Source organism: Cavia porcellus, unplaced genomic scaffold, assembly GCF_034190915.1.
Source record: "Cavia porcellus strain 051 isolate PalLab524CR breed Dunkin Hartley unplaced genomic scaffold, mCavPor4.1 scaffold_10, whole genome shotgun sequence".
NCBI classification, from domain to species: domain Eukaryota; kingdom Metazoa; phylum Chordata; class Mammalia; order Rodentia; family Caviidae; genus Cavia; species Cavia porcellus.
In genome coordinates, this window is record NW_026947493.1 from 27,035,526 (window position 1) to 27,057,953 (window position 22,428).

At 41.9% G+C, this 22,428-nt stretch overlaps 1 protein-coding gene across 2 annotated transcripts in view; it reads right to left on the reverse strand.

Annotated features, from left to right (window-relative positions):
- Nucleotides 1-22,428, reverse strand: part of Synpr (synaptoporin) — a 292,405-nt gene that overhangs the window by 98,435 nt on the left and 171,542 nt on the right. For both annotated transcript variants that reach the window (XM_063257144.1, XM_005008287.4), the window contains one exon: nucleotides 20,193-20,317. In XM_063257144.1, coding sequence (XP_063113214.1) covers nucleotides 20,193-20,317 — 125 coding nt within the window. The remainder of the gene's footprint in view (nucleotides 1-20,192; nucleotides 20,318-22,428) is intronic.

Consider the following 22,428-nt stretch of genomic DNA (forward strand, 5'->3'; position numbering starts at 1 on the left):
ATCTATAATCTATTATTGGGCAAGATAGCAGTATGGAAAGCAGTTCTACTCATAGAAATGACCAAAAATGCTGCTTATATTCACATAACCCATGATTAATTTTATAGAAAACTATTTCCTATGGGAGAGGGAGGAGGAAGAAGGAGAAAGGGGGAGGAGTGGGGTAGAGGAGGGAGAGATCAAGAGTGAGAGGATTTTAGACTCATTAACAGTATATATACTATTATATATATATATATCATAGTTATGTATTATATATGCTGTACACTAGCAAAAAGAGCTTTGTTAGGTTTGTGTTAAGTTATATGACCAAAGTACCTGTAACGCCACCTTCCTGTTCTGTATACGGGTTTTTTTTTCTCTCTGGGTGACCTAATTGATATGTTAATCAATGCTCCCCTCTGTAAAGAATTGTAAATCCCTAGGAACCTAACCTAATTGATGTATTAACCATTGTTGCCCTCTACAAATAACAGATGTGGTGCTAAAATAAGCTGACAAAGGATTGTTAATTACTGCTAGACTACTCTGTCCTCTGCTAAGGGAAACATTCCCTTAGCAGATTTCCTGATCTACGCCCATAACCCCTTACTTTGTAAACTGTGCTCTCTACAAAAGGTCTGGAAAGTTTTGAGAGAGACACACAGGTTTTGCAAACTCCAACTGCATGTGTTGCGCTGCTTTAAAAAAAAAAACAAAAAAAAACAAAAAAAAACATTTTGCCCCGTTTTTGGACTCGAGGTTGGGGACTCTGGGGGGCTTGTTTGTGGATTACAAGAATATATATATGTCTAACATTACCTATTCCTGTGTGCACTGTTTTGGTAGTTTGGGGAGACACTGTTATGTTGAGCTTTTCAAACCCGTAGAAATAACTCCTTAAGCATTTTGTAGTATTAAATATTTTTAATCAAATAATGAGTCTAGAATAGGTGACCAAACTCTACTCTGTTAACACTGTAGTTTACTACAAAACCGTAACTTTAGGAAGTCACTGTAACAGACCAAAGACCAGTACAAAAACAGTTGAGATCAAAATTATGAAAAGACTTTGCTACTGTTGTCAGTTCAAAAGGGCTATTTTATTATTATATCCTTATAATTCAAGCCACACTACCTTTTCAAAATGTGAAGTACATTTTCCAGTAAGAGAAGCCTCAAAATATTTTCAAAATCCACCTGGTAAGAGCTGTTACATAAAATACATAAAGATCTCTTAAATTCCAACTATCAGAAAAACAGCCAATTAAAATTTGCTCAGCACTCTTAACAGAGCCTTACAGAAGATGTGGATGGCACCAATGCATTTGAACAGATGCTCCACATCATGTGTCATAGGGAAGTGCAAATGAAACAGAAGCGAGGCACCTTGCACATCTACTGGTCCGACCAAATCCAGAACACTGACAACACCCAGTGCTAGCAAGCATTCGAGACAGCGGGCCCCCCACTCATCTCAAGTGGGATATGAAATGTTTCCACCACTTTGGAAGACAGTTCAGTGGTTTCACAAACCTAAAGGTATTCTGACCGCATGACCCAGTCAGCACACCCCTCAGCAGCTTCCAAGGACTTGGAATCATGGTTATACAAAAACTCACACATGGACACGTATAGCAACTTTCCTAATATTTCTTTTGACTGGAAGCTTGTGAGATGTGAATGAACATACTACAGTACATCCAGACCGGCAAAATACTTTTCCTGATGGAAAGAAGTGAGCTCACAAGCCATGAAAAGACAGAAGAGCATTAACTACATATCATTAAATAAATATGTCAATTAAACTACATGCTTCTGACTGTTTTGCAAAAGGGAAAACTATGAAGACAATAATAAAAAATTCAGTGCTTAGTGGGGCTTGGGAATAAAGGAAAGGGGTGAAAAATGGAGCCCAGAAGATGTTTAGGGCAGTGAAAATACATGATACTACAATGGTAGGTAAATGTGATTGTACATCTGCCCAAATCTATAGAATAAATAAGTCCAAAAGTGACCCTTAAGGTGAACTCATGCCTCGGACAGTACTGATGTGTCAGCAGAGGTCATCAGTGTTCAGTTGCACCATTCCACTGAGGGGGATTGTTGATGGGGGATGCTGTGTGGAGTGAGAGAAATGGGAACTGTCTTGCTTTCGCTGTAAACCTAAAACTACTCTAAAAACATAGTTTTAAAGCATGTATCAGATTACCTCTGCTCCATACAAGGCAAACCACCGAAGGGAAATATATGTATCATTTGAAAGCTTCTGGTAGCCACTGAAAGTACGAAAAACCAACAGGTGAGGTTAATTTTAGTAATGCATCTATACAAGCCAGTAGGTCCAAAATGTTACTATGTTAATGTATAATGAGTAGATGGTAATCTTTTGGATCTATTTATTGTACATTGATACAGGAGGGAAATTTTTAATATTCTTTTAATGGTGTTTTATAAAATCTGATGTGTGTTTTACACATACAGCGTGCCTCTGTTCAGACCAACCACTTTCCCTATGCTGCCACGCGTAGCTACATCTAACAGCACAGGCCTGTGTCTCTAGCAGTAAGGAGAGTTACTTTTTCAAAGCAAACCAGATGCTAATCTCTTCTGTGATACTTTCAAGCTTCAGCTATTTTATAACACTATTTTATAACACTGTGTTAAATTCTTGCAGGTTTTTCAGTAATAGCAACACTGGACAATTCTGATTAAACCTGGAAGTTTCTACAACTGTGAATTCTTGAAGGCCTTGCACATCACTGTATCTACAGTGAGATATGTGATAATTGATGCTGAGATAACCAAAGCTGATGATGCAGCAGATGCTTATGTTTATTAACATGTACAATGTGCTGTGGGCAGTGTTTAGGAGACAGCTTCCATTAATCCCCACAACAGGCCTATGAGGTGTTTAAGACATTATAGAGAATCCTAGACCCTAATACAGATACACCACCAGCGTGAAAAGTAATTTTCAATCCAATTACAGTAATTATGGTTCATATTTGCTTATAACTTGTTATGGGCTAGGCAACGATAAGCAATTAACTATTATTATTTCATTACATTTCTTAAAAATCCTGCAAAATAGGGGAAGAAGCTCCATTTTCCAAATTATGAAATAGATTCAGAGACATTAATTATCTTGTACAAAGACTCCAGCCCATTAGTGACACTAACTCTTGTTCACACTGCATTATGTCTATGTTATATTTGTTAACTCATTTTAAAAAGAAAGTGCCTTCTCAATACACTTGGGAAGATGGGCCCTGATTGCCACAAATAATTGAAAAATTTACAAAAGCAGTGAATGAGCTCAGTCTAACTGTGGTTCTGATAACAAATGAAGCTAAATTTAGAGATGATTAGGAAGCTGGAACATTCTGGGGACTCGGCTCTGAAGAGACCTCATTCTTTCTGGCTTTTAAGCATATTAGGAAGCCACTTCATGGTTGTTACAGCCCACCCAGCAGTGCTTTTTCTTCTGCAAAGGATTTTGATATATTTAGCTTATTTACTCTTTGAGTCACCTTGTAAAAGTCGGCAGGGCAGGTATCATATTTTATTGCTGAGGGAAAAAAAGAGATTGACTCATCCATGATACAATTGTTAGGGAAAGGAAGTCCAAACTTGGGTTTTATATAACTAAGTCTAACATTTCTAAGTTAAGAGTTTCCAAGACTCAGTACTATAGCTCTACTGGTTCTAAGAAGATTTTAGGTGTGTGAAGAACTGTTCTTTATTTTCACATATTACATTATTTTGAAGATTTTATTGTTTAGGATGGGGTTAACATATGTATTTACAGCAGTGAGTTTAAGCAAATGAAAATATAAACAAATAGAAGTTCAAGAGGTTTTCAGATATGGTGAAAATCATCATCAAAATAAAAGGAATTAATGCCTTATATAATGCCATATTATTTCCTAACAAAATTGTCAATTATATTTTGTATAATAATGCAGAGTCCAATGGCAGGACGTATCTTTTATTTTTTGTTTGATTAAAAAAATTAATCCCAGTGGCAAATAAGTAATGCTTTAATGCCCTTAACACTCCATCTTGACTTTGCATAACAATTCTCTGTAGTGCTATCTTTTTTCTCTACCGAACCATGAGTTCCTTGAAGACAATGAATTTGTGTTACTCATCTTTGCCGCAATCTTGTGCCTATTTATTGCAGTTTGGTGGTTTTGTTTTGTTTTTTGTTTTTTAGGAAAAGCAGTGAAACTTTAGGTTACTTCAAGAAAGGAGCATCTTTCTAGAAGGACACAGAGGCAGCGCTAGAAAGTAGGAAAGACAGAGGCTGCCCTAGGGACTTACCACCAACCTCCCACTCTCACACCCTGCTGGTTTTTCCCAATGTCTTTGCTGCTCCATCTGGTGCTCTCCTTTCTGCAGCTGGCTTCTTTTTTACTCAGAGTTTCTGCCTAGAACTGTGGCTCATGTGGAGCTCTGCACAGCTCCTTTGGTTTGACTGTGCCTTGTTGGGAGCCTGCCGTATTACCCATGAGAATATAGCCACAAGATGGTGTCCGCCTACCGCCTCGCTGCTCCCCCGCCCATCGTGTGCCCAAGATGGCGCACACATCCTGCTTCCTGGTTCTTGCTCGGCTTACTGTCCCCGCCATATATGGTAATGATTGATTGCTTCCTTGTTGCCGCCCAATCGCCTGTCCCCATGTGTAATCCCATGATTAGATAACATTAGCTATATAAGCCCAAGTATAGAAAGTGCCCGACGCACAACATGAAAGAAGCCGTCGAGGACGGACATGTATTGAGGTTGCTGCCCAGTCAATAAAGGTGCTTACAGAGGCTAAGTGTTCGTGTGCTCCATTCCGCGGGACGGATGCGGCGCTGGACAGTGCCTCCTCAGAAATGTGCAATCCCTGTCTTCCCCTCACCCCAACTTCTTAGGCAGAATGGTCAAATAGGGAGTCTGACTGATGCATCATGGTTTGCAGCAAGTCAAGCACTCACTTATTTAAAAAAAAACCAACTACTGCATCTGACACGTATCTCAACTTTGCATTTCTAAACTTGAATAAGTGCCCCATGATGTCTTCTTATTCTCCCAGGCTTGGGGCCCAAGTGTGCTTCCTGTGCCTCACCTTATCTCCCACTCATCCTTGTTGTCATGTGGTTCTGTGGATCATAACTTCAAGTACATCCTAACTAGGTTTCTTCCCCTGAACCACTGAATCCTTAAGTAAGTCATCACTATCCCTTGTCTAGATGACCTGCAACAACCACTTAACTGGCCTCCTTATCCCACCGAAAAATATTTTTCACATTGTAATTAAAATAACCCTTACAATATTTAGATCAGATCGTGTCACTCTGGTCTGATGAGAAAGGTCCCTGATTCACCCAGAAGAGCGTTCCAGTGCCTTCTGGGCTGCGGAGTCTGGGCGTGGTCTTGGCTGGTGGGCCTCCCTGCAAAGCTTCTGCGCTGGCCACTCTGTTCTTGCCACGCTGTTCTTTTGGTCCTTGTACTGCACTAGGCCTCTCCCCTGCTGTCCCACCTGTGCTAGTCTTTTCTTCAGGTATTAGCCTCAGTTCCGTGTCCCCTCTTGGCCCCCACCCTCCCTAGTTATTCTCTATTGCGTGCATCGCTCTATTTAAGTTTTACCATTTTACCTGCTGCATCTGCCGCAGTTGATGGTCCCAGGACTCAGTCCTGGTGAATTACAGGCTAGGTTGACCACAGAGGAGGTACCTCTGCCTCAGTTACACACATACCCAGCTCTGGCTGACCACATGAATGTCCAGCACATCTCCTGATACAGGGTGAGACTTTGAAGGAATAGCTGAGTTTGCTATTTTTTTCTTACTATGTGTATTTCTTTTCCAGAAAACATGATAAAAAGTGCCAGAGATGCACAGTTTATCTAGCAGGCAGCATTTGGTCGAAAATCGAAGTGATTTTTAAAATTATAGAAACAGGCATCTGGCACCAGGGATGAGCCTGCACATGGAAGGAGTTCATGTTACATTTTAATCACTGTGTCTTGCACAACATAAGGCATTTACGTTCATTTTCTCCCATGACACTCATTATTCAGTGATGGAGTATTTCTACTGTATCCTTTTCTTCTATGTACAAAGCACACATTACACTGAATCATTCTTCAGAGAACGTTCACACTGCAGAGAAGCTGAATTCTGTCGCTAAAGATTTGGCAATCAGAGTAGTAGTTTCAGATTTGGAAGTGGTAAAGTTGATGTCTCAGACAGTGTCTTACACTCACAAAAATCATGTTTAACGGTTATTATCTGGGCTTCCAGTTTCTCTTGACAACTGCTCTGATGACTTAGAAGAAGACCAAAGAACTGATTCCTTCTCATTTTGGCAAGCATCAAACTAAGTCTAGATAGATGCAAGAATAAACACTTAGAAATTAACCCCAAAGGCAAGCTCTCAGGTGGGGACTTTCCATCTGTGACCACTGTCAGATGTGCTTCTTCCAATGCCAATGGACGATGTACACTTTTAACATGAGCACCATGACATCAGTTAATTTGATATAGGAATTCTCAAGGTATTGTAGCATAGTAAGGAAACATAAATTTGTTAATTTAGGCATTTGTTGTAAACTACTTTGTCATCAATAAAGATTAACAAGGCTTTCTTTCTAATCATCTGCCTTGTGACTGTGTGATCATTATGGTGGGTAAGGATTTGGGGATTTTAGTGAAAATTTCTAAGGAGTAAGGTCTTTCTGTGCATCTTGGATGGGGATTGCAGCTTTTCTGTGTCTCAGTGTCATTAACTCTGAGATGTTTCCTTGCCATTTGTAAGTGTCCTTGTTGCTGGGCATAGTGCTTGGTGCATGCAAAGGTAGGTTGCACTAGTAGGTCTCACAGGAGCACCCTGAGAAATGCAGGCTTAAGACAGTTGAAGCAGGAGAGTATATGGAAAGGCGCGAATGCTAGAGATGAGACATGAGTATGTACATCTTTACTATGTGATAATGTATTTGTCCACACTAATCTAATCATTAAATTAATGTATATAGAATGTTCTCCAGTGGGAGAAATGTAGAAGAATAGACACTTTTCATAGTCTGCTATTAGGCCTGCTAATAAGGCCTTTCTAAGTGTTTATTCTTACATCTATCTAGACTTAGTTTGATGCTTGCCAAAATGAGAAGGAATCAGTTCTTTGGTCTTCTAAGTCATTGGAGCAGTTGTCAAGAGAAACTGGAAGCCCAGATAATAACCTGCTATAAGTTGTTTTCTGAAGAGGAATTTGGCAAAATCTATCTAAATAAAAGATAAATGTGTGTATAACTTTTGGCCCAGGAACTTACATTGTAGATGAAATTACAGAAGCATGTTAGTTATAGCAGCATTTGTAACGGTGAAAAATGAAAACAACACTCAGTGTGCACTAATAGGTGGTTGGCTTCGTACGAAATGATACAGCGAATACACTATGATGCCGCTGTGGGCAAACGTAGTGAATGTCTGTCGTCTCCATTACATGCCAGACAGCGGCAGGAGGATTGCAAGTTCAAAGCCTTCTTGGGCAGTGTAGCAAGGTCTATCTCAAAATTTAAAAATAAATAAATAAAAGGGCCCAGGGATTTAGTTCAGGGGTAGAGCACCCCTGGGTTTGATTCTCAAAACAGCAAAAATGAATAAAAATGAAAATGTGCTAGGGCTGATGTGAAAAGATAATTAAAATGTTTTTAAAAATAAAAACTAAGGGCCAAAGGATTTAGCTCAGTGGCATAAACACTTGCCTAGCAAGCGCAAGATCATGAGTTTGATCCCCGGTACCCCCCAAAAACAATAAAAATAAAAACTAGTTTGAAAAATAATATTTACACTAGAATTCATTTGCAAAAGGATGAATGCAATAAGAAAAAGTCTGCAGTGATCTGCTTCTTTCTCTTTCTGGCAGGTCGCAGGGCTGCAGCTCACAGGCAGAGCTCGTGCCTGGCATCTGCAAGGCCCCAGGGATGACATCCCGCACCACACAGCACACAACACAACAGCAACATAGTGACTGCCTCTAAGGAGTTACAATAAAGACGATTCTGATATCCTACTTAATCCATTTGTCTGAGGGTTTTCGAAAAAGACTATTTTTACCAGGTGTGGTGGCTCACACCTGCAATCCCAGTACTCAGGAAGCTGAGGCAAGCGGATTGAAAGTTTGAGACCAACCTGAGAGACATAGTGACAACCTATCTCAAAATTTAAAAAAAAAAAAATTAGAAAGAGAGAAAAGATCAATTTTTTTTTAGCAGTTTTTTAGCACTTGTCAACACCCCTGCTGATAACTAACATGACATGAAAGTGCTATTCACATTCACACCAGGGCTTGGTCTCTGTGCAGTACATTCTCTGGGCTTGGCAACCATATGACCATGTCCATCGTGTCCACGATCGTGGTCCCATAGTTTCATGGCCTGAGAAATCCTGTATGCTCTGGTTATTCACCCTTTCTCATCCAGTCACAATCTCTGGTAGCCACCGGCCTTTTCCATAGTTTTGCTAAAAGGATTTTCAGAATAGAAAAAAAAAAGATGCTCCTTTTTCTAATAAAAATATGTTTTAAAATGTGGTTCAGAGCAACAGAAAATGTAACTGCTTTAGATGCTGGAATGTAAGGCAGTAACAGAAAGGGAAAAAAGCAAAACAAAACAAACAAAAAACAAAAACAAACTAAGCCCCTACCAAAACAAACATGTTTGTAGAGAGCTTATTTGTAAAGATGGCCAAAATCTATCAAATGCACCTCAGAAGATTGACTTTGAAGTTGGAATAATGCATTTCTTTTTTGCTTATTTCTGATATTGCAGTGTTAGGTGTGTGGGGTACAGGTCCTTCACTGTGATCCGAGATCTCAGGTTCCTCGATTAGCATCTTGGACCTCTCAATTCAATGCATGCTTCCCTCCACAGTCTGCCTTTGACAGGCAAATGAAAATGTGCTGTAAAAAGACTGAGCCCTTAGAGATAGCTTTATTCTTATAAAACTCTGTCACTTGTGTAGCTCCTTAACCCCCAGTCTCCAAGGGACAGCTGCCACTTTGGTATATAATCTTTCAAATTGAAATATATGAAGTTCTATAAACTAGATCCACAACAGCTTATTTCCTTCAAATTCTGGCCAGCTGCAAAAAGGAAAAAACATTAATCATTTCAGTTTTACCCTGAAATTTTTTTTTCTTCACAATTTATTCCCGAACTTGGGAAATCAACTGGAAAATAAATGGCAGTAATTCCAATCCCAGGAACAGGACATTCCTGAGAGCCATTCTGTGAGTCCATCTTGGACTGAGTCCCTTGGCTGTTGGGGGAGTGAGCTATAAACCTGGGAGTGAAAAAGGAGTCTGAGAAGAGAGAGGTTTGTCAGCTCAAGGACATCACAGCTACCCATACAGCATGGCGGTGAGCGGCACAGCTCAGGAGTGAATTGGACCCACGATCTTGCCGTTATATTAGCTATGTGACCTTGGGAAGTTGTTCTATTCAGTGAGCAGCAGTTTCCTCATCTGACGAGGTGTAGTTCAGAGTAGCCACCTTGTAGGTGTGCTGTTAGTAGAGTGTAAGGCACAGAAGTGTTTTGCACAGCTCCTGCTGATGATGATGCTGATCATTGCCTTAATTAGTGTGTTCATCTTTAGCATTGCTCTAGGCTGTTAAGAGGGTTTGCTGTGGTGGTAAACAGCTCCACAGAGACGCCTATGGGAGGCAGAAGATTTGAAGAATTTCTAAACCTGGCATTTACTGGTAATGTGGACTCAGAGTTTAAGTCTTTTTGCACTGATCTGTGAAAAGAGAATTAAAAATAAACTGGCCCTGGCTGTTACAGTGCTCTCCTGACAGTTAAGAGGAAAACAACCACACTAAGTTGTTACTGGTGAAGGTAATGGGGATCTATACACATGTATACCAGGACACGTGCACCAGGTTGCAAGACTGCCATTGCTCCCTGTTTCTACCCTTACTTCCAGTCAGCTAGGGATGGACAGCTATCACTGTAGTCTTTTTTGAGGGACATGCTCGAGGGACATGGAGGGAATGTGAAATTGTTACAGCTTTTCTGTTATTATGACGTCTAAACCACCATTTGCTTTCTTGTCAAGTTTATATTTTTTTCGTTCTAAAGGTTACATGCCACAATAGAAAATTTTTGAAATGACATAAAACAGAAATGTCCTTTTGCTTATTCACATACTTTGCTTTTTCTGTTTTGTCTGTTAAGTATAATACACAAGGCCAGTATTATCTTAAATCCAAGTGTAATACCAATTTTTAAAAACACAGAAATATTAACACAAAGCATCAGGCTATTGCAAGTTGGAGGCCCACAATTCTCTTGAGGTTGGCTACTCTGCAGGCTGCACATCTACATTCTCCTGGTGCTTTGTAACATGCAGTCATGGGTCTTGCCCGCAGTGATGCCATCAGGTAAGCCTGAGTGGGACTGGGGAGTCTCCATTTTTAACAAGCTTTCTGCAGGCAGATATAAGTAGGAAGCCCCTGAGCTGCACACTAGAAAGACTCTTACGTGCTGGACCTCTGGATTCTCACAGTGGAGCCCCGAGAGGAGAATTAGGAGTGAATCTCAGCCATCTAGCTGTTGCTGGTGTCCTCATCCTAATGCTTCGGTGTCTGGATTCTGGCTTTTGAGCATCTGGTAAGCAAGTCAGCTTGAGTATATACCTCCTCTCCTTGTGCCCTGTGGCCCCTGGGAGTGTGTCACAAAAACACATCAGAGATGGGCTAGGGCTGAAGAAGTGGTGGGACATGGTCCTTCACCACTCAGTTCACAGCAGCTCGACCTCCGAAGATGTGTCCTGTAACTTGTAGCCACTTGAGAACATAGCCATAGTCTAGCATCTGTTTCTTTCCAAAAGAGAAGCAGAGATACAGGTTAATGGGAGCAAGAACAGGCATCTGCATTGTCAAGGGACGTGATTCATGAAACAAACGGACCGCGATGGTTCCTTTTGTTATTCTTGGTTGTCACTGACTAACTTCCTTTGTTCTTTTCTAGACCACTCAAAGTCTCTCTCCTCCCCATCTTTCTACTTTTTTCTCCTCCTCCTCCTCTTTCTCCTCTTCCATCCTCTCTCTCTCTCTCTCTCTCTCTCTCTCTCTCTCTCTCTCTCTCTCATCTTATTCCAGGGAAGACATGAGACACACATTCAAAGAAGAACTAAGATTTCTTTACTTTTTTCTGCAACTCACAGAAAAATCATGTCTGTTTTCTTCCAGGTTGTAAAGTTGCCCAGATAATGAGGCTCTTGCCACCACATATCCCATGCCTGATCTGCAAAATTACACACAGTGAGACCAAGAGCAGTGTCAAGGGCCCACTCAGCTCAAACCCACTTAATCTCCGCTGCTTGTTACCTCCCTACAGGAGCTCAGTAGGAACCACATCCTTCATTACATAACGTACAGTCATTTTCAGTAATGCCCCAATCCTGGTCTTTAAAAGTCTGATCAAATTTTATGTAAATAGGGTCAGCCTGAGAGCAAGGCCAATGAGGCTGACATAAAGAAACTTGTAAGAAATAACTGCACTGAGTTTGTACACTTTCTTCTGCTTTTCCTGCAGCAGCCTTGGCTGGGGCACTACCAGGCTTTCTGGCCCGGGTTGTACTCTGCCATTCCTTTGCCTGTTTTGCATCTGCAGGAGCCTGCTCCTCACCAGCAGGTGGGTCCAGGTAGGTCAGCCAGTGGGGCGCTCTGGAGGGTGACTGGAGGGCAGGATTGAGGGAAACCCAGGCAATTTCTCTAGTTTCCTACTGCTCTGGGGCATATACACACAAGGGCCACAGGCTCACCTCTTCCCTGTCTCTAACCCTTCTCTGTCTGGTCTTAGCTTCTTCCACAAAGGCCCCAGGCTGTGTGTGAGCCGAGAGACCATCTCTTCTTTCTGTGTCTCTTGCTGTGGGTAAGTAAAATGTTTTCTCTTTTTCGCTTAGATATCAAGTATTTTAGCTTTTATAGATTAACAAGCAAAATTGAGGCTATTTGATGGGTACTTATTTATATTACTTAAAATACCATCATTTCAAAATGTAAAAACCATTCTTAACTAGAGGGCTGTATGAAGACTCAGTGGGCAGGCTGGATTTGAAGCAAGGGCCTCACCATGCCAATCCCTGCTCCAGCTGAGGGGGTGGCAGTGGCTTCCCACTGTGGCTAGATTCTAGGCTGGACCATCTTTCTGATCATGACCCTGTGACCTGCATTAGCTTTTCCATCCAATCCCCTGGTATGAGATTTCTTTCCTTGAGTGGACTCTCATAGCCAAAGACTTGTTAAAACCATGTTCCACAAGTCGATCTTTATCCATACCATAAGTTTCTTAGAGCTTTCTGGCTTGCAGAAATGCATTCACACATGTCTGCAAGGAATCGTGTGTACTGATCATTCCAGGAAAGTCAGCTGCCACCTGCTTGTGTGTTCACTGCCCAGGCTTATGTTGACCTGTAGTGATGAAAGCTAGTGACCTCAAAGGGTACCCATAAACCCATACAAGCACTGAAAGGCTCCCCATATTGGCTAACACTACCCACTCTGTATTTGTTATTTGTCCTAGGTCTAGGCAACATCTGTGACTTACAGGACAAAGGGTCTACCTGGCTCTTGTTTCAACCCATGGTTGGCTGGTTTAAAGCAGTCATGGCCTGTGAAAGCATGAGATGAAGCCACTCAGCCCATGGTAGCCAGGAAGCAGAGAGAGGGGAGGATCCCAGTCCTTCCAGTCATACTCCCAGTAATCCACTCACTCCAACCATGTCCCAGCCTTCTAGGATCTCATTTGTGGATTCCCCGTAATCCAGTCACCTCTCAAAGGCTCTGTTTCTGATCACCTGAGACTCCTAGGGCACAGTTTTTATCTAAATCCTAGCACACACTCACTGGCAAAGAAGAGGCAAAAAACTGACATGCAAGACCAGGATGTAGATGCAAATTAGCATTGGAGGAGAGGCGTGGAAGGTCAAGCATAGACAATGTTCCCAGTAACACGCTCACCCTTTCGATGCCTCTCCTCTGCTCCGATTTCTTGCTGCTTTTTCTCCAGATGGCCACAGCTACCTTCTTGTTGTCCTCAACTTCATCTCTACTTTGTGACCTTTCACCTTTCTACTTCCATAGCCAGATCTTCTACAAATATAAGTGGCATGACTCTTCTGCTGAGAACCCCTGGTGACTTAAATCAGCAGTAAATCTCTCCTCTTATATTGATAAGATCTTGAATGTTATCCCTTAAGATCCCACCTGGTCTCGCCTCTGCCTCTTTCTTCATCTTCACCTGTTGCTGTTCCCCATCCTCGTGCCAATCTGGCAGACAGTGGTTTCCACGCTTGTCGCACCCCTCCCCTGCTCGGACTTCAGGCCTCTGCCCTTCTTTGCTTCCACTGGAGTGCATCCCGCAGGTTTCTCGGAGGTGGCCACTTGCTTACGTCTTTCAGACGTGCACTCAGATGTCATGTCATTGGCAGCATTTCCTCCAGGCTGCTAATCCCAAATATCCCAGCCCCGCCTTTTTCTGCTAACCTTCTTCATTTCTCCTCCAGACTTTTACTGACACGTGAGATCCCCTCTCTGCCAGCTGGCTGTTTCATTTACTCTCCTTTGAGAACTTTTCACTCCTTGTGCTCAGATCAGTCTTCCCTCTGTCATCTGGACTGGTCTAAATGCCTTCTTGACAGCAGGCCCCCTGGACCTGTCCATCACTTGACCTGTTCCCGCCATCAATAGTTACTTCACATCTCTGCACAGTGTTCATTTTCTTCAGAGAAATCATGTATATACCTATGTTTTTATATGTACACTTTAGTTCATATCTCTTACTCAGTTTTTGTTGTTGTTGTTTTGTTTTTCTCCTGTCCTCATCTAATTGCAAACTTTATGAGGGGAGGGGCCATGTCTCTTTTATCAACCACTATATATCATACAGTTCAGGGCCTTATGCATGCTCAATAAATCCTTATTGAGAGAATGCATAGCTGACATGGGTGGTGTCATGCACACATTTAGGCAAAATGACCTAAAAGTCTCCCCATGGCATTAGAGGCTGTCAGCTGGCGACCCATATTGCTGGTCCTTGCCATTTCAGTACACGAGTAACTTTCTAATGCCAGCACCCTTGATCTTTGCCTGAAGGATTTCATGACCTGTAGGCTGGCGCTTGATGTGCATGCAGTTATCAGAGAGTGAACATCCACAGATTTTTGATCAATAACAGCAGGAGTGGTTGGATAATATCCTGGCCTCATCCCTGGCTTTATGCAATACTCTTGACCTATTTCCCATAGTTTCCTGGAGTTTTAGGTGCCCCCATGGTGACTTGCACATGAACCCACCAGCCTTCTTCCCTTTTCTGTCTCGTCCCAATCCTTATGGTGGGTCTAGGCCTCCCCTACTAAGAAAACAACTTGCCTGCAAGTCCTTGTCACAGGGTATGTTTTGGGGAAAGCTGGTCACAAGATTTTCATGCTATCTGATTCGCACCATGCTCCTTTTGGGGAAATTTTGCAGCAAAATGGTTCCAATGTAGCTTTTAGAGAGATTGAATGGGGACAACTGAGGCGGAGATGTAAATGAATTTGTCATTCATTAAAATTTTAAATTTAATCTTTTTTCATGCCAACAGCCATTATGCAGACATATATCATTTTCTGTGACATCCTAAAAACATCCCGTACTGATGATAACTCCTGTCTCCGTGTCAAAGAGAGCTGGCCTCTTCATCCTTGATGTGCAGCTGAATCCTGGCTCTGCCTACCCCAGATCTCACTGAGAATAACAATAGTTACACAGTGACACAATTCAGGGGATAGTCATTATTTGTCAGACTCTATCCTACACAATTAGCATGTACTATTTAATTTAATGACCTCTGCAGACTATGGGGAGGATTTATTATTATTTCTTTTTTATAATAAGGGAACTGAGGCCTGGAAGGTTCTGGTCCCATTGTTCTTTGCAGCGGCTCTATCAGGCTAGAGGCAATGGCTATCCCATTGGCTATGTGGTCCAGCTTAGCTCTGAAGCTGGGAATTTGTCTTCTGCCCTATGATAACAACACTTCCAAATCTCCTAAACCCCACTCTACAGAGCCACGAAGTCTCATCATACTCAGAATTTAATTTAAAGTACAACATTAAAATGGCAAACCATGGTTACATGGGTTCTGAAATTGTAGCCGAAAACAATGAAATGTTTTTGGTAATGAGAAACAAATAAATGTTTAAATGTAATTGCAAATGCAGCATTTCCTGAACATACGATACAGAAATTGCATTCTTTAACAGTTTATATCCCCCAAATTGGCTTTTAGGGAGAGCTCACAGGGAAGAAGACTCCCCACTGCCAGCCTTACTAGACAACAGCCCCAAACCTTATCTCCTGGTGCTCGCTTCCACCCGTCCCAGTGATCCAGAGAGGAGTAAGGGAACAGCTGGCCAAATGCCAGAATCACAGAGAGGGGACAGTGCCCAGTGCCCAGCTGAGCAGCCTCAGCTGGCACACATCTCTTGCTGTGGGCGACCCCTCTTTGAATTGCTTCAAGCATCACCAGGGTGAGGCTGAGTCTCACACTACCAGCCCACAGTGACAGACCCCTCCTAAAGATGGTGCTAGTGGCACCGAGAGTTCTCAGTTCTGTCACTTTGGGAGGGGTTCATTCTCCCCTAGGTTTAATGAGAAAAGAAAAATAGGCTTGATAATAAGAATGCCACCTAGGGCACCCAAAACAAACACTGAAGATGTAGAAGCCAGTTAATGTGAGACGGTTAAGTGGGTATATCACATGTTCACACGTAGGTGGAGAGGGCTGTGGAAGTCCTGGTGCTGGGTAAAATACGACATCATAAAAGGCCATTTGTTTCTCAAGATTAATTTTGCCAATTAATTAGAATAATTACCTTTTTATCTCTCTAGCTTAATTACACTTACTTCCTTATGCAAGTACTAAAAGAAAATTTACTGAATGCAAGGGCCTTTTTATTAAAGCACTTTGCCTATGTGTCATTTAATACTCATAACAACACTCAGAAATAAATCATACTCTGTGATCCATAAAGGAGGAACAGCAAAGATTAGTAGTTTTTTTCAACAACATGCAGCTAAGCTGTTTTTTAGGGTTTTGATTTTGTTTCTGTTTTTGCAAGAACAATACTGTATGCCGTGATCACAGAGTGCAGGTAAGCAGGGGTCTACTGGACTGACTGATGGATAAATGAATCTGTCCATTCAGCCAGGCCACCCGCTTCAGCGATGACAGTTTTCCCAAGCAACACCAAGATCTTAGAAGCAGAACCTGAGGTTGAGATTTGAGTACAACTGATTTTTTGGGGAGGAATCATCCTAACAGTAACAGCAAAGTGAGGCAGGAAAGGAAAAGGGAAATGTTATAAAATCTGTGATAATGATCGGGTTTCCATGGTTAGAGGAGCTGTCCTGCTGGTCCCTTCTGAGAGACCGCTGGGAACATCCTGGAGAGCTGCACCCCAAGGCTGAGCTGTCCTGTAGCTCACATTGGTCACCCAAGGAGTGCTGCTCTAATAGACACAAGCTTCCGGATGCTTCTCGCCTGTCCTGCCTGTTGGCTAGACAAGGCCTCATGGCTACAGCAGAGCATCTAATGGGAACAGGGACTTGACATGCACTCAGATAGGCCTGGAGGGAAAGGATTGGACACCCGGGCAGCCATGGCATCTGCTCCAGCAACTAGTATAATGCTATGAAAATTCACCTTATTGCATATATTTGGTCTTGTAGTACATGAGAAACATCTCATGTATCTTTAAATCTCACTTATCTTTACGTTTATTTGAGTAAATGGTTTGTAATGGTTACCCAGCACAATTTACGAATGTGCTACAATTTATAATTCTGTTCCCATAGATACTTAAATGCACAGCTGTGACCTCCTCTCTTATTGATTAAGTGATAGCACAAAGAGAATGTCCCCTGGCAGGCCCTCTACAGCTCTGTTGAGTGAGTTCAAATGAATTTGAACTATTTCACATCGTAAAAGGAAGCGCTGCAAGTGGGGTCCAGGCCTTCCTTCCTCCTAATTATCAAGCAAGCTTCAGACCCAGGAAGCACATTATGATACAGGAGAAGCTGGTCCAACACAGCTTGCTGATTTCTATCACAAATCAAAAGGAAGGTCAGGTGGTAACTATTTCATTTCTATAGTGAGAAAGACAGTTTTTTCTGGTATGATTCACAAGTATACACGTATGGTGATGCCAAGGAGCTAACACATTTTGGGGATATTATTAGAAGCAGCACCTGAGTATTTTGTTAAGCATCTAGAATTTCCTAGTTGAGTTTGTCTTACAGCCTGAAATATTTGTCTGATATTTAAGTAACTTCCTTTGATCTGTCAGTTACTAAATAATTGTCTTTGTTCCAATAATTTGGTATTTGAGTTTATTGTCTCCCTTGTGTTTGCAATAAACTGAATAGTTAAAAGCTGCTGAACATTTCTACTTTATATCTAGGATTAGATCAAATCTTTGGCATGTGAGGTCTTAAGGAGAAAACAACTTTTTAATGACTTACATCATCAGTATCTCAATAACCCAATTCCTTCTGAAGCACAAGGCTTTGTAACCATTGAAACAATGGCTAACTCATCACCGAGGTCTTCCTCCATGGGGCAGAGTGCAACATTTTAAAGTATCCAAGTTGAAACTCTAGTAAAATTGAGGCTTTCTGGGGTGTTATGTACAAATCCTAGAGGAGCATTTCTGGAAGGAAAGTGGAACATGCTTTGTGGAAGGATGCTGAGTGGTTCTAATTCCTTAATTCTACACAATAGAGACCTGGAGTGCCCAGAAGACACCACCGCACAGAAAGAGCTGGGCTGTGTGTGAGGCTGAGCAAGTGGAGGCCAGGAGGATGCCAGATGCTGGTGGGAAGGGATCTGCGAGCTCCCAGCTGGTCCTACTGGTCTCTTAAACATGGGCTCCTCAATAAGATCATGTTCGGGGGAGGGGAAGAAAGCTGTGCTACTGAAAATCAGTAGTTGAGCATCTTTATTTCAGAATGCACGTAAAAATCTATTAGATGAATGGGCTGCTTTATTTACAGGTGGTGATATTTTTATCTAATTTGTCCAGTTTGCCTCTATTGAGCCAATGCTAAGCTTGTAGTTGGGAAGAAAGAGATGAAACCCCATGGTGGAAACTGTCTGCTTGAAGAGCTGTCTCTTTAGACAAAGATTGCATGAAATTAAATATTACCCTGCTCTCTGCTCTCCATGCCTGAGTCAAATACTTCTCTTGATTGCTCTCCTCTAGCTTGAGAGAAAGTGCTTTGAGCCAGTAACACAATGTTCAGTGGCCTGTTGTTTTCAAATGTTAGAGGATTAACATTGGATTTACTGTGTGTCCTGGTGGGAAATCATTGCAAAAGCAGTGCACAGCTTATGACTTCATGTATGATATTCTTGAGCATCCCAACCCCACTGTCTGGCCACTGGCACACCTTAGCTCCTGGTCTGGGTGGTGTGGGTTGATTAGGGATTGATTTTACCAGCTTGTCCAGAAGCCCAGTGGTCTATCTAACACTTTCCAAAGCACCAAGCACCTAGATGCCCATTCCTACCAGCATAGCACAGCACAGCACAGCACAGCTGTCTTTACCTAATTACCAAAGAGAACATGCTTAGTATGTCTGTTTGTACTCTCTTATTAGTTAGGAGACCTCGTTGTCAGTTCTCTTGAAAACTGGTCAGGGTAGCAGTATAAATAGTACTTCCTGTGATTCATCATCTGTCAGTTGAGACACCTTTGCTGTAGACTAGGAAAAGCTCACTAAACCAATATATCAAAGGTTCATTTCATGAGAGGCAGTTCTTCCAGACATGCAGTGGAAAAAGTTTCTGTAGTCAAATGTATTTGGGAAACATTCTGTCTCTCTCTCTCTCTCTCTCTCTCTCTCTCTCTCTCTCTCTCTCTCTCTGTGTGTGTGTGTGTGTGTGTGTGTGTGTGTGTGTGTGTGTGTGTGTGTCTTTCTTCCTTTCTCTAATTCAAAGCATGCAGTAGAAACACAAGATGCTAGAAAGTATTTATGGAACTTGTTTAATCATAATTTTTAATTTCTTCCTTTCAATTCCTCTTTTCTTTTTTCCTACTTCCTCTTTTTTCTTCTCTCTACCTTATCTTTTTACTAATATTAGTTATTTAAGAGTCCAGGAAAATATTTTTGGAAAACACTGAATTTAAACCTGTTTAAAAAGTTTGCAGATGCCAATTTTAACTTTTTCTGCAATTCAGAGCCAGGATGATACATGGTACAAAATGAATACTCAGTGGACATTTGTCGATGGAGGTGAACAGGAGAGTACAGTATATTAATAGGATGTCAGAATAGTACAGGAAAAGTTGTTTTTGAAAATCACATCATTTACTTGATAGCAAGTGATGAGGAACTTTATAGACATAAACTATGTTAGCATTGAATTCATTTAATCCACTTTGGGCATATGGATCAGAATCACAAAAAGTAAAGTCGGGGGTGAATCTCAGTAGACAGCTAGCTACCATTTAATATACAGGACACAGGCAGAGATGAAGTGTTGATTTTTGTAGATGTTAATTCCAGCAATTTGTCAACAGAGATATGAATTCTTGCCTAAGCCAGGGGGCTTATACCCTGATTCTGCCTCTCACAGGGAATGTGGGCAATGTAACCATGGCTCAGTTTTCTCACTAGTAAATGGTAATGACCATAGTACCATTCAGAGTGTCACTGTGAGGACTTAATGAGATTAAGCAGGTAGACAGCTAACCAGAGTGTCCAGCAATTGTATACAGTACGGAATTAAATATGTTATCAGGCAGAGTTGTATAATATGAAATTAGAGGTGATGACAGATCTAGAGAGAATGTGGGAAACCTTAGAGACTGGAGAGGTAATTTGGGGGTAATTGTACCACTGAGGTTTTCCTATCAACAGCCCCATCACAAGTGGCATTTTGGAGATGCTTCTGTTTTTTATTTGTACAGACATTCAGTTGTGGCTTGGGGGTGCATCTCATAAATCCTCCCAGTGTGGTGTGGTGCAAGGTGATCTGCAAATCATGCTGTGCAAGTACAATCCTTCTGTTTCACCCCTGAGCCCCTGAGAAACTGCGTTTTTCCACAAGAAACCATGGAAGGAAGGAAACAATGTCTGCAAGGAGAGGGAGCAGGAGGCACCATGCCCTACCTGAAAGGATAGGCGAAGGCTATGTCGATGCTGAGGTTACTTTCCGTCTTGTTGACGCAGTCCACACTCAGCCGCAGGCCTCCGGAATAGCCACCGCATGTTGCAAATGCAAAGATTGCAAAAAGCTGTGAAGAGCAAAAAGAAAAGAGAATGCAGCTATTAGGGTTATGGTGATCTAATGAGATCCATAATTAGGAGCTGAGTATGGGAGTCCAGGGAGGTGTGGGCCTACAGGACAGCAGCATCTTGCCTGCTCAGGCTGAAGGAGCAAAGCGAGAAAGGTGGGGAGGGGTAGGAAGGGGGTCTAAGGAATGGTCCCTGGAGCTGGAGAAGCATTGCTGGGGGTCACTTGCGAAAGGGATAAGATAACTGTTTGCATGCATGAAGAGCTATTATGCCCCCATTGGTAGAGATAAAATCTCATACCACCCAGAAATCAGTGCTTCACTGAGTTACCAGTGATGGCTCCAGGTAGGAAGAATTTGAGGTGTCTCTTAGCTTTCTTTCTGTTTGACTGGGTTTTGTTGTTGTTGTTTTGCTGTAAACATGTTTTATCTTTTGGAGTAATATAGATTACTGTTTTAAAAGGCATAGTCAGAAGTTTAGAGGTAAAGAGTTACAGCTAAGGGTATGATTATCTAAGAGGTGTACTGCAACCCACGAGAGCACAGTGTCCTCTGTGTAGGTGTAATCTCCCACTGGAGGCTTCAGTTCAGTGTCGCTTGCTCTTTCTGTGTTAACCATTGAAAGTTTCAAATGGTTATCAGTTAGCATCACAGTCGATCCTGGTGCACAATGTAAATCTGCATCAAAAATGAGGAGTGGGAATTCAGAGAAGTCTTTAATAATGAAAGACAGACATCAGCATGGTAGGGAAGGCCTAAGATAGGAAGTAAGCAAATGGCAAACTTGTGCACTTCATCATTCAGCTAAATTCAAAAGAATTTCCTGCTTATTTCCCAAGAAAGTTGATCAAGTTCACTTGACACTAACACATGCCACAATGCACATTAGTATGTGTTTCGTTTTAATGTTGGTGTCTGGCTTCTTACAGTAGCTTGAGGTCCTCCTTTCAGGATCACGAGCTCACTTTGCACAGTGGGGGAGTTACCGTGTAGGGGCCAAGGGCACAGGCTGTGGTATGCGACTTTGGGGCAGGTGCTTCATTTCTCCATGCTTTGATTTTCTCTTTAGCAAAATGCACAGATTCTAACTCTTCTGGGTCATTTTGCCATTTGTGATGTGAGACAGACAGTTGCAGTGGGGAAAAGGGCTGCCAGAGTGGGCAAGTCAGAGTGTCCGGAGCATCGGAAGGTGTGATGGATACGGTCTCTGCCACCTGCCACCCCGATAGGCAGAGAAAAGATGCCCTGAGGATTGTTGGTTTCCAATTGTTATTTGACAGGAAAAGATGAGATAATCATAATAATGAATTGGTGAAATCTTCACAGGGAAAACAATACTTTGTGGTACATTTGCCTGCATGTGCATCTGTGTATGTGTTTATTATTATTTTTAAATGGAAACAATTTGACCAAGTGATATAATAGATGTAGTAAAAAGAGCAAAATGTATTCATATGTGCTAATGAGTGTGACTCATTTAGATTCTGGCACAGTGTAAGCTCTCAAAAAATAATGTTAACAAGCATTATTACTGTAAATAGTAGATGCTCTTGGACAAACTGTCCCGAGGCATTCAGTAGGAAATTTATTCACTAACCAGATCTACACAGAACTCTGCCCTCGTGAACACAGAACTCTGCTTGGTGTTGACCCAAGTAATCCAAGACATGGATCCTTTTCACTGTGTTTGCTTTTCTTCTCAGTTTGCCTAACTGAAGGCCTGGAGACATTCAGAAGCTTTTCCAGCCGCCTGTACCAAACACCAGGGCTGAAGGAGACCCAATGTTTGACTGCAGCATGTGGCTTTGCTTACTTATCCTACTCAGAGGCTCTCTTTATGTGGCCTGTTAGCACTGGTAGGAGTAAGAGACAGTGACTTCAGTTGTTCAAGGATCACATCTAGACCTCATGATATCGTCCTGATTGCCCAAGGCCCCTGGAGCCACCTTAAGGTTTTTGGTAAGACTCGTTCCAGAAGAAAGAAGGGAGTATTGGAGTCCTAGCCCCATAGATGTGGCCCTTTCTTTCTTCAAGTTTCCTTATCTGTAAAACAAGTGTATCCTTTGTATTTCCCTGAATTGCTGAAAGAATTAAATGAGATGAGGTGTACT